At 35.1% G+C, this 13,069-nt stretch overlaps 2 protein-coding genes across 3 annotated transcripts; both read right to left on the reverse strand.

Moving 5' to 3' along the window:
- Positions 1–320: 320 nt before the first annotated feature.
- On the reverse strand, positions 321–6,560 carry LOC126602596 (biotin carboxylase 1, chloroplastic). 2 transcript variants are annotated; one of them, XM_050269502.1, is made up of 16 exons: positions 6,369–6,560; positions 6,107–6,169; positions 5,354–5,679; positions 5,112–5,253; positions 4,299–4,397; positions 4,133–4,189; positions 3,378–3,449; positions 3,030–3,119; positions 2,838–2,897; positions 2,406–2,591; positions 2,226–2,318; positions 2,068–2,149; positions 1,723–1,829; positions 1,545–1,620; positions 1,276–1,385; positions 321–619 (listed from the first exon to the last, which is right to left on the reverse strand). In XM_050269502.1, exons 2-16 carry the CDS (start codon positions 6,149–6,151, stop codon positions 566–568), a joined length of 1,599 nt encoding a protein of 532 aa, XP_050125459.1. In that variant the 5' UTR covers positions 6,152–6,169; positions 6,369–6,560; the 3' UTR covers positions 321–565. The 2 variants fall into 2 exon arrangements, with proteins under 2 accessions (XP_050125459.1, XP_050125460.1); XM_050269503.1 differs by lacking the exon at positions 6,369–6,560 and having other exon boundaries at positions 6,107–6,193.
- Positions 6,561–11,832: 5,272 nt separating this feature from the next.
- On the reverse strand, positions 11,833–12,727 carry LOC126602599 (E3 ubiquitin-protein ligase RHA2B-like). The gene has a single exon (XM_050269508.1). It carries the CDS (start codon positions 12,690–12,692, stop codon positions 12,165–12,167), a length of 528 nt encoding a protein of 175 aa, XP_050125465.1. The 5' UTR covers positions 12,693–12,727; the 3' UTR covers positions 11,833–12,164.
- Positions 12,728–13,069: the final 342 nt, after the last annotated feature.

A 13,069-nucleotide genomic window follows, 5' to 3' on the forward strand; every position in this document is an offset into this window, starting at 1 on the left:
GTTACAATTTTTCTCACCAAACATTAGCCCTGCTACAAGTCCAATTTAGGTGGAAATAGCCCATCCCATCATGCCCCACCAAACAGGCCGAGGAGTGAAAAATCAATATCCTCCAATCCATAACCAGAAAATTGGTCCCTCTTGTTAGGGGAAAAGTGCACTAGGTCCACCAGTCATATAAAACAAATAGAAGGTGTCGAAAGTCAGAAGGTTTCCATCTTCGACTCTGGAACCTGAAGAAGAATCTAGACAAAGGCAGATTAGATTTGAGTGGAGAGGAATTGGTGGAGCACTACATGTGATGTACATAAAACTGGATCTTGAACGAAACATGTTTCTTTGCTTTGCATCTTCTTTTCAGCCAACAACCCAACAATTAAGTTCAACCAAAAGTCACCTAAAAACTCTACCAAGTGCTGGAAATACCCTCATCATTTCCTACATATATGCTGAGCAGTACATGTTTGAACACCCAACAAAATACAGAAACACATCAAAATTTCAAATGGAATTCCCACATGCCAAGCATGTCCCCGACGTACGAAAAAGAAAGGCTCTCATCCATCTAAGCAGATGCACCAGCTAGTTCTTTGGGAGCTGCGGGCACCAAATGTTGGGGCTGTAGGCACACGAAAGGGAATAAGTAAACATAACAAAGTTTGACGAATACAAACCCAACAGCAGCACAAAAACTAGTACAACAACAAAGCCTTTTCCCACTAAGTGGGGTCGGCTATAGCAGCACAAAAACTAGTAATCCAATAAAATGTATCCAATTTTTCTTCTCATATTAAAGATGATATCACCAGTCCATCGCGTTAATGATACCAAGTTATGGATTAACGAGAAATATAATTTCTTCAGAATGAGGCGGGTGACCTAATATGTCAAATGGGAAAGCCAAACATGAACAACTTCCCAGTACATTACAATAATACTGCACGTATAGCTCAGTTCTATATAAATTATAAAGGTAATTGTTAGTGGCACTCCAAGATAGCCTTCCTGTATTCCTCCCTCCTCTTTTTTTATTTTTTATTTTTTTCATTTAGGAAGGAGTGTATGATGAATATTTTGGAGTGTCAATAACAGCTCCCAACAAAAATCAAAAGGAATTCTTATATGACCAATTATAACTTTAAAATCCTAATCACCTAATCAGTGTTTGAAGCCTGTTTCTAGTTGTCTTACTGCACAGAAAAATAAAATTGAAAAAGCAGAATGAAAATTTAAAGTCTCACAAGTGAACTTATCAACATTAGACTAGCTTCTTACCGCTCGTAGCTCCTCCTCGTGCTTTGGAATAAAAGCAGTATCAACTTTTCCATTTTTGAAATCCTCTATATCAAGGATAAGTTTATGATATTCAATGGTTGTGGGAACCCCTGCGGCACAAAGCCAATATCTACGTTACCAATCATGAACAAACAGAACTATCTAATTCTGGACTTAAACAAAGAAATTGGCACACACAAATTTTGTTCCATATAAAGTGCACAAAAAGTAACTAAAATAGAACGATTTCAACAGTTACTTTATATTACCTGTTATAACAGTGTCATCAAGAGCCCTCTTCATTCGTTCAATTGCCCCTTCTCTTGTTGGTGCCCACACAATCAGCTACGATAGGAAAGCATTTCCGTAGTCAGTGAAACAAGAAACTAGAAAATTATAATTTATATTGGGCAACAATGGCTAGCAAAGGGTTGTTGGTCCACAAACCTTTCCAAGAAGGGAATCATAGTTTGGAGGAACCACATAATCTGGATAAACATGGCTATCCATTCTAACAAAGGGACCTCCGGATGGTAAGTAGGCTGTTATTCTTCCTGTAAAAAAGGCAGAAGATTACGAATATTTAAAAAATGAATACATAATTTCATTGGCAAGGCAATGCACACGTTATTATAGTAAAATAAATGGCAACGCGTTAAGTGCTGGACTAACTTAGAACCTATGTCATCAAGGGTTGGGCATATCAGATAACAATACAGAAAAAGACCAAGAGTATACACAAGTGTACTCAGCAATTACCGTGGGAACCAGAACATAGCAATGTACACATACCTGGCCCAGGTCGGAATCCTTTAAAAGCATCTTCTGCATTGATACGACATTCAATTGAATGTCCTCTGAGCACAATCTCATCCTGCAGAATGAGCTACCTCCATAAGACATTGAACACAAAGTATCATATGCATCTCCAAAACTACTTCGCTAATTACCTGTGTGTATCGGAGCTTTTCTCCCATAGCTACACGAATTTGTTCTTCAATCAAGTCAACAGATGAAATCATTTCTGTCACAGGATGTTCAACCTGTGGTTTAATTGGGGAAAAAATCTTAGTTCAACAAAAGTAAGCAAGTTCTACCAGTCAAAGCTGTCATCAAAAGATTAGTTAAACCTGAATCCGAGTGTTCATTTCCATGAAGTAAAAGGAACCTCTTTCATCCAAAAGGAATTCAACGGTTCCAACACCAACGTAACCAATCGAGGCAGCTGCAGCAACTGCTGCATCACCCATGGCTTTCCGCAATTCCGGGGTCAATGCAGGGGAAGGTGCTTCTTCCAGCAGCTTTTGGTTCCTTCTCTGTGTGATGGTCACATTCAAAACATGATAAACAATTTGGCACGTGTCATTGAATTTTACATTTCTCATAAAAGAATAGAGGATATACATCCTAGAGTTACTAAGAGTTAGTTACATCATAAGGTTATAACCAATTTTGCTTCCCTTGAAGAAATTAGAACTAAAATTATATGCAGAAAGCTGTTTTCTAGAAACTACTGTAACCTTCACAGAGATTAAAGCAGACAATAAGGCCATTTAAAGTACCTGGATGCTGCAATCCCGCTCTCCAAAGTGAACAACATTTCCATATTTATCTGCTAGAACCTGTATTTACAAGAGAATCAGGAGATTGCATGTTGTCATCAAATTTCAATTAAAATCCTAATTATTATAAAATAATTCAGGATAAAAATGTACGACCATGAAATTTTACAGGATCTTTTGCATGTATGTTACCTGAAATTCAATATGTCTAGGATTTTGGATGTACTTTTCCAAATAAACTCCATCATTTCCAAAAGCAGCTGCGGCCTCACTTTTTGCTTGCTGAAAAAAAATCAAATCAAGGTGGAAAACTATGACATGGAAGCAACAATATATACAAAAATATAAAGTTTGTTTACAGATAACTAGGCCAACTAAACTAAGAGCCAAACAGTACAATCAACAGGATAAACTTTTTAACAAAAAAAACTTCAAATATGCCTTCAAAGATGAGTCAAAGAAATACTTTCAAAGAACAACAACGGAAAAAGGCATCACTTAAGCAACAAAAATAGGAAGATAATGCATTGGGTGCTCTACCTGTAACAGCTTCACAAACTCCTCAGGTTCTTTAGCAAGACGCATGCCACGTCCTCCACCTCCTGCTGTTGCCTTAAATAGCAAATCATGCTTATCACTTAACAGAAACAAAGAAATAACAGATAAAATTGTACATTGGTTTTCGCTAACAAGAAGTAAAGGAAAGTTTCAATGAAAGCCACAATACTAAAATAATCATTGATTTCATAGGATTTATGATTAATTTATTGAAGAACTAAAATTTTCATGTCCGATTCATTCAAGTAAATAAATAACACATTAGTAAACAAGACGGCCAGATTTATTTTTTCTGCCAAATGATAGAACAGCCTCCTCCAGAAATCAGAGGCAACAATTAGAAGCCACAAACTGAAGTTTTTAATAGCAACTCTATGTTTTAAAACCTATAAAAATTATCCAGCTTCATTGAGATGGTAAATCTTTCATAGTATAGCACTATGGCTAGGTAATTGGGTAGCCGTTTGTCATTGCTTTTCAAACACATTTAACTGTTGAGCAGCCATTCTACGGAAATAGGCATGTATTCCCTCATTTTAGAATTGATATGTAATTAATAATAATTATTAATATGAAAAGTTTAGTTCTTCAAACCAAACAAAGAATTCAATTTGGTACATTAATATGTTTTAACTTTAGAATTTTGGGAGCTAACATGAAAGGGTGTGCAATGTAAGATACAGTGCAAGTATAATGAGTTTTAATTAGCACGCGATCAATAAGACATGATACTTTACCTTGATCATAACAGGAAAACCAATTTCATCTGCAAGTCTGATTCCTTCTTCTGTGCTCTGTAGGGAAAATAAAAAACCGTTGAAACAAGTAATACAAAATTAATTCATAGGAGCACCTAGTTCTGGATGTGTTGAAAAGTAAAATATCTAATGTTAAAGGAGATACCTGTAGTAATCCATCACTTCCTGGTACAGTTGGAACGCCTGCTTTCTTCATTGTGTCCCTGGCAGTCGATTTATCACCCATAACACGGATGCTATCAGGCTGCAAAATGTGACCAAAATTGCAAGCATTTGTTCCACATGAGAACATGAGTTAAAGAATAAGCAACTGAACAAAGAGTCATGTGCTCGTATTTTCATGACCTAATAATTACTAATCACTCTAAGACATGAGAAATACAAAGAATAGAAGGTCATATAAATGCAATATAATGTATCAAAACCAATTAAAATGTAACTCGAGAAAAAAAGAACCAAGTTTTTTTCATTCCAAGTTGAATATCTATCCATTACTATTCACAGATTGTCGATTTATCAATCTAAATTTACGTGAGATTTTGGCACAAGAACATTCAATTAAGTTAGGGAGTTTGACATATAGACCCTGCCAAAAATTTTAACTTCCCTAAAAACTTATAAAATTTATCCTTACAACCAAGGACAAAATTCATTCAAACAGCCCAACTATTGATACATGATTTGCCAACGTATCCACGTGGACTAAACCCTTAACTGTTAGGAAAGTTTAGACCAATGTCCTTAATTCTTAGAAAAATTTAACAAATATTTATATGGAATGTAAAAGTTTCTCAAGTCCCTATTAGTAGCATTCACATTAACTTATCATGGTTAGATCTAAAAGTATTATTTTTATTTGTTGTTAAGGAAGCTTACACATTACATTTTGAATAAAGAGAATAATATCAAACAGTCTTGGCTTGAACATTTTATGTTTCTTTTTATTTGACAAACTTACCTTAGGCCCAATAAAGTTGATTCCATGTTCTCTGCACATTTCAACAAAGGATGCATTCTCAGAAAGGAAACCATATCCTGGATGAAGCATTGTACATTTCCGACTGATGGCAGCAGATAAAACATTTGGAACAACTAAGTACCTGTAGAAAGACAGATCAAAATGCACAGATTTAACCATTATCCTCAGTGACAGAAACTGAGACAAAGGATAAGCAAAATTTATCATAATCAACTACTTACGACTGACTGCTTGCAGCTTCACCAATACAAACTGATTCATCGGCCAATTTCACATGAAGTGCATCCTTGTCTATTGTTGAGTAAACTGCAACACAAGGTATTCCCATTTCATGGGCAGTTCTAATAACGCGAACAGCAATTTCTCCTCTGTTTGCCACCAGAATTTTTTCAGCACGACATGTAGCATGGAGAGCTCCCCCATGCTTCCTGGATTTAAAACTAACTTGAGCCCCCTGAGCCCTCTGCCTTAGAAAGCTGACTTTATTTCCTACCATAAAGCTACATTGGGAACTCCGGATCTCTCTTGTCCTCCCAAAAAATAAGCCCTGTCGTTGACAGGAGAAGACCTCATTGATTTATAAATTCTATTTATCTAGGAATTCCGATTATTTACTTTTCCCAAATGAGTTAGGAACTCAGGATGTTTCGGTTATCATCTCTTTGGCAAAATTGGATAAAGAAAAAGTTAAGGATTTGATATTTTTTTACAAAAGTGAAGATACAGAAGCAACTTATCTTGCATGATTAAGAACATAAAGTTAAAGCAAACCTTCAACTAACTAACTAACTAACACGCATTTGCAAAGCGGATCCATCATCCATTTCGATGAATACACAAGCAAAATCATCAATCTTGGATGATTCACTTATCAGAACCCAGCCCAATTGCAGCTAATCAGAACACAACCCAACATCCAAAACCCAGACACAATTCCGAAAAAATAAACAGATATTGGGTAAAGAGGTACTTACGGGAGTCGGAGTGACAGTCTTGCAAATGGGCATTGTGGCATCCATTTTCGAAAACAATGAGACCTAAGTAAACCCAGTTACACCAAATGAACAAAAACCAGCATAAGTGACTCGCTACCATTTCAGAACAACAAGAACAAAAACAAAATTTGGTATTCGAACAAATCAAAACAAGATAATACATTAGCCAGAAGAATGGGATCTTTCTGCCATTTTTAAACGATAAAAATGATTCAGTAAATGCGCGTTGAGATGGAAATACCGTTTTTCAATTGTCCCAGAAGAAGAAGAAGAAGAAGAGTAGAGAGAATGAAGAACCACAGGCAGATGGGCTGAAGGTGAAGAAAACAGAGTGAGTGAGAGATAAAAGAGAAGAAGGTAGGGAGGTCCGAATACTGTCGATGAAAACGAGGGGATTCGGTGATTGAAAGCTCCGCACAAATGGGTTACTAACGACTTAGGGGCGTATTCAATTGAGAATGCGAGAGATTTTAATGGATTTATAAATACATGGATTTTTATAGAGTTTAATTGATTTGTAGAGATTCCGTATAAAATTTTGATTCAATTCTCTCGAAATCTCATGGGAAGAGGTGAGATTTGTGGATACTTAAAATACACTTATGAAATCTTTCCAATTCCCTCTAATTCCTCAACTTTCTCAAATTCTTTAAAATCAATTTCTAATTGAATACACCTGGAATGTTATAAACTTCTTTAAAATCTTAATTGAATACACCTGGATTTCTAAGGATTTTAATAAACTATTTTAAAATTCTAATTGAATACACCTAGAATTTCAGAGAATCCCTTAAAATCCTGATTGAATACCCCTAGATTCATTAAAAGAATTAAAATCCCTTAAAATCCCAATTGAATACACCCCTAATATTTTCACAGCTCACAAAGTCGCGCCTTGAAGTTTGTCACTTCATGTCATATACACTAGTGTACCTATCTAGCACGGATAGGGTCTCATGCAACGAATGAGTATTTGTTGACTTTCGAATTCGTATACATTACAGAAGGCCTAATTGGATTATTAGTTTTCGTGGTGAGTTAAGGAATAAAATATCAATGATCTCGGAAACATCAGTAGTTCAAAAACATGGAAATTTCGATAGAAATATCGGGATATTATTGATATCGATAAAATTGAATAAAAACCACGAAAATTGTAAGAAAAACTTGGAAATTTTTATTGAAACTTTGCAGGATATTTATTTAGTCAATTATCTATTAGTTTATCACAAAAAATTGGAAGGAAATGCATTGCATGATAGATATAACTGATTTAAGTTGATTATATAGCGAGCTGGCAAACATTGTGAGTGTAGAAAATATGTAATAATTAATGAAAGAAGTTTAAACACACCATAATCATTTATATATAATGAATTAGTACAATATTTTACACTTTATACATTGCATAGTAAGATACATGAGTGACTTAACGAGGTTTAAAATATCGATGATATCGGAAATATCGGTAGTCCAAAAACACAGAAATTTTAATGGAAATATCGGGATATTATGGATATTTTAGACCATGGTGGTGATATAGTAATTGGAATGTAGCCTAAAAAAAAAAAAGGGGGATTTAAGTTCTTGTGGTAAAGCCTGCTAGAAATTATGCTAAAATTTAAACAAAATTCAACTATCTGTTAATTATTAACACGTGAGCCACATAAAAAACCACAGTACATATGCAAGTATATTAGCCATTTTCTTTCCACTTACTCAAATCAAGCCTCTTGTGACTGATGCAAAGTTTCTTGGTGATTGGGGTGTTTTGTGCGCGAAAACTATGGTGCTTAAGAGGAGTCTTTGTCAGGCTCGAAGGGTTAGCTATTCTAAAGTCATTGTTAACGGAGATTCTCTTTTGGTTATCAAGTGCGTGTGTGGATAATGCGCAGTTCTTTGTCGCTGACGTATCTCCACCTTAATCGCTGACATTCTGAAGTTGTCGAATGCTTTTGAGAGTATTTCTTTTAACCATGTATTTAGGAAAGCTATTTTTGTAGCTAATTCCCTTGCAAATTTAGGTCACTCTTTGACCTCTGATTGCGGTGGTTCCCAAGCGTGCTAGATAAACAGGCTTTGCTTTGGGACTCTTGTTGGAATACTTGCCCTCGAGGCTGTGTTTTAATATTTTTCTCATTTTTCAAAAAAAAAATAAAATAAAAGAACTTGTAAAAATTTCTCTCCCTCTAGTTCTCTGTATTGGCACCATTTTTAATGAAATTGCATATATATTTATTCAAAATAAATAAATAATAAATACGTTGTATCTATTACGAATTCAAAAATTATAGAAACAAATACCGCATAAAATAAATAAGCTACTGTCATGAGCGTTCCTCAAGTTCCACATTAATTAATGAACAAATGTATAGACTATATGGTCAATATATATAACACAAGGAATTCAAGACACTATCGGTGTCAGAATCGAAAGGACAAAGGATCTTGCCTTCATTTTTCAATTTTGTGATTCACTTTGGAAAAAAGATATATCCAAAACAAATCATATACATTGGACAGGACTAAAAATGCTTTTGAATTTATAGTATTCGATTAAAGTGTGTTTTTCACATGGTGTGAGATATCCACACACCCCATTCTACTTCTCACACACCTTTTTAATTTTTGGCTATCAGAGATCAACAGACGGAAATTATCAAGGGGTGTGTGAGAAGTAAAATGGGATGTGTGAATAGCACACCCCTTTTCACATATGCCAATCATCATTTGTTTAGTGGCACCTTGTCACTGTAGAGGTGAGGAGATAATATGTTCCATCAACGATAGAGCCAGAATTAGAAATTTGTCCTTAGAGAGGACAAATACAGTAACTACGATGATGAAAATTATATAAATCTATAATCTACAGACATTATAGATTTTTTTTTTTAAACAAACGATATTATCTATATTAAGGATGAATAGATGGATTTAGCCTCACAAGAGATTACCAATAATGTGATTCAAATTCATCTTTGACGATAATCAAACCTAATGAATCATGCTCTTAAATAGTTTGATCGTGAAATGGTTGCTATAAATAGTTTGGAATCTAATGAATCATGCTCGTCAATTTCCATTGAATGATTATGAAATTCTATACTTTTATGTTAGAACATACTACGACAAATGTCATAACTTAGTGAATGGATAACTACGATTGGCTTGATCCTATCTTTGGATACGTAGGCAATATAACACGAAGGTTATATGCAGCCATGATATAAAGAAAAGCTAATGCATTGTTGAATTGTTGTTTGTTTATGGTTATGTCTTGGAAGCGATGCATGATAAAGGAACATGTACATGAGGATGTTACGTGTCGATCTTGGATGAAGCTTGGGATCGGGGCAGGGCAAAAAGTCTCTTGTTGTTGGTGCAAAGTTTCTTGGTGATTGCGTTGTTTTGTCCGTGGAAGCTATGGCGCTTAAGTGGAGTCTCTGTCAGGCTGAAAGGGGTGGCTATTCTAAGGTTATTGTTGATGGAAATTCTCTTTTGGTTATCAAGTGTGTGTGCGGCGAATGTGCGGTTCCCTAGCATATCTCCACCTTAATTGCTAACATTTTGGGGCTAGAGAATATGCTATTGAGAGTTTTTTTTTTTTTTTTTTTTTTTTTTTTTTTTTTTTTTATGTATTTAGGAAAGCTAATTTTGTACCCATTCCCTTGCAAATTTTGGTAACTCTCTGACATCTGATTGTGGCTTGCGGTGGTTCCCAAGTACGCTAGATAGACAGGCTTTGCTTTGAGACTCTTGTAATACTTGCCCTTGGGGCTTTGTGTTTTAAAAACTCGTGAAAAAATTACTCTCTCTCTATTCTCTATATTTAGACCATGTTTTAATGAAGTTGCATATATGTTTTTCCAAAATAAATAAATAAATAAAACGCTGTATTTATTGCGAATTCAAGAAATATAAAAGCAAATACCACATTAAATGAACAAGCTACTATCATTAGCGTCATTGAATTCTGTTTTTCCTTTCGTGAAAAGCGTATCTCAATACTTTAAAATTCATGAACAAAGATATAGACTATACTGATAGGTCAATATAACACAAGGAATTCAAGACATAGTGTCAGAATCGAAAGGACAAAGAATCCTGCCTTCATTTTTCAATTTTGTGATGGATCAAGATCAAGCATAAAAGTTCACTTTGGAATAACGATGTTCAAAACAAATGATATACATTTGACAGGACCAGAAAAGCTTTTCAATTTTATAGTATTTGATTAAAGTGCGTCTTCACATATGGTTAGAAAAAGCCCTCTTATGTTGCCAATCACCATTCGTTTTAGTGGCACCTTGTCACTGTAGAGGTGAGGAGATATTGTGTTCAACGATAGTTAGCGCAAGAATTAGAAATTTGTCTTTGGAGAGGACAAATACAGTAACTACAATATTATACTAATGGCAAGAGAGTAGTCATAGCCTCACAATAAACTAGTAATAGTGTGTTTAAATTCGTCTTTGGCAATAATTAAACCTAAAACCTCTTACTTTTAAATAAAGAAGAATATCACTAGACTGTAGTATTAAATAACACTAGACCGTAGTATTAAATAACACAATCACTATAGAATTAGATATTGGCAAAACTTTAACAACTCCACGTAACCTATTTATAAGTTACAAAATGTCAACAAAAATCATTTGAATTATACCGACACTCTTTCACATAAATAAATCCATTAAGTACCCTTTTTATTATACAGGCTATCAAAGAGGGAAATGAGGTGTGGGAACATAAAATATCTCGATCAATGAAAACATATTACATGTATAACTTGTCAAATATGATCATTATGTCCTTATGGAATAAGCATATCTTTGGTCAAACTCCAACGAGCTTACGAAACACATTCTCTATGAAGCCCACAACCAAGGCCTCCCAGCCAAATTCTTCACAAACGATCCAAGTCAATAACCACGCGACCTGCACATATTATCCTAATATGTAATGGGCTTACCTATAGTCTCTTAGCATAATAAGTTTCTCCGAAGCATATTCCAAGAATCTCAGACGAATATTCTTCTATTGGTATGTAAACTAAGTAACATTCTGCTAACAGTTTCAATGAACTAGGACGTAACAGGTTCAACGAACCTGAACGCTAGGGGTTAACTTCTCAATTCTCTATAAATATTCAAGGTCTGTCACTTTATTTCGGTACTCAAGAACTCTCACCACACTCTTATTACTTCGTACAATATTTCTTACTTAGGCATTGAAGGTCCTTTGGCAAACACCACAACGTGTTAATCTAATTCCATTTGTCTCTTTCTTTATGTATGTAGGTTTTTGTCAATTCAATCCACACTCAAAAGTTCCTCCCACAGGAGGAATCAAACTTGATATCTTATTCTTCATTCTTTATTTATTTGTTACATTCTCACTAAACAACCTTCTTCATCCTCTCGAGTCCCCCACATGTATTATTTCAAGCACAAAAGATGAAAATTAAAATAAAATAATTATTAGACGGACTCTTTTAACTTTTAGTGGTATTACTCCTTCCTTGTTAAGTACAACTACAAGTCTACAAGGCCTTCGAAATCCTTTCTTAGGGGTGGTGGGTTGAGCCTGTGGGGGATGGTGGCCATCCCCGGTTGAGCTGGTTAGCATGCAGTTCCGCCACTGACGATAATTGTTGGATAAACAAAAGCAAATACGAAGCACTTCCCGGAAAAAATTCTTTACAGTTTTCTCAAAAAAAGAAACAAAAATGCTTCAATGTAGATTATGCAGAAAGATATTGTTACAAATTAAGAGAGAAAAGATGCAACAAAAATATATCCTTTGTTTGGAAACACTCTCCCACTAGGCCCTTAACTAAACTGCAATTTATCAAACTAATCGCAGCGTATTGCCAAATTACATCTTGTATAATACTGATTAAAGTTACACAAAGATCATGATAAATAAAAAAAGATAAAAAAGTAAAGTAAAATTAAAAAAAAAAACAAGATAAAAAAAAATATTTATATATACTGTACTAATAATATTAATCCAACTAAAAGGGCAAGACTGCTGATTAGAAAAATCTATGTAAAGTATTCCCCTGCAACGAAGATAACAAGAAAATCAACTCCGCATCGCTGCCGTCGTATTGTACCTGATTTCTCAGCCGATGATAACTAGCCACAACATCGTCCGGCAACACCTTCGTCCTGCAAAGTGGACACGTGGCCCTATACTCTTGCAGCCACTTGTCCAGGCAACCCTGGTGAAATGTGTGCTTACATTTCAGCTGCCTAATCTTGTCACCTTCCTCAAAATCTGATAAGCAAACTGAGCATTCTGTGGCCTTCAGTTTTTTTGTGTAGCAAATTGTGGGATTCTTTTGCTCTATGAGTTTGAGATACTGTGTGGTGGTGATGACACGTTTGCCTGAATTCAGGTTGAGTCCGGCGACGGAACGGACGAGGATTGCGATTTCAAGGATGAGGAGAGTGAAGAAGATTATGGTGAGGGTGTAGAGATGGGAGATGAATTTAGAGAGAGCTCCCATGGCTTGGCTGCTGAGGATATGTGTTTTTTTTGGACAAAGGGCACTTTTCATTCGCTGCTGAGGATATGATTGAGGAAATGAGGGGCAAGTTAGTACGAGACTTTGGCTTTAATTGTGGATATATAGCAGCGAATGTGGTGTGGGCAGGTACTGTGCGGTCACATCTTACGTATATTATATATAATTTTGATATAATTTAGACATAATGTTAGGGAGACTAAAATTACCGACAAAATTTTTCGAATTAAATGACGTAGAAATTAATGATTGAATTATTATTTAAGATTTGATAAACGTGTTCATTTCTATTGACGACACATTATTTTTTGTCTACAAATTGAATCTCTTCAAATGGGCCATAATTTTGGAATCTTCATGTTTTTATTCATGGGTTCCGTGTAACCGGAAAGGGATCCTCTCCGGATTCC

This window comes from Malus sylvestris, chromosome 15 (assembly GCF_916048215.2).
Source record: "Malus sylvestris chromosome 15, drMalSylv7.2, whole genome shotgun sequence".
NCBI lineage: Eukaryota > Viridiplantae > Streptophyta > Magnoliopsida > Rosales > Rosaceae > Malus > Malus sylvestris.

Coding starts and splice junctions, on each gene's coding strand:
- LOC126602599 (XM_050269508.1), bottom strand. CDS start 12,692: ATGAAAAGTGCCCTTTGTCCAAAAAAAACACATATCCTCAGCAGCCAA.
- LOC126602596 (XM_050269502.1), bottom strand. CDS start 6,151: ATGGATGCCACAATGCCCATTTGCAAGACTGTCACTCCGACTCCC. Junction 5,254..5,353: donor GAAGCTGCAAGCAGTCAGTC/GTAAGTAGTTGA, acceptor GTCTTTCTACAG/GTACTTAGTTGTTCCAAATG. Junction 2,150..2,225: donor AAAAGCTCCGATACACACAG/GTAATTAGCGAA, acceptor CTCATTCTGCAG/GATGAGATTGTGCTCAGAGG.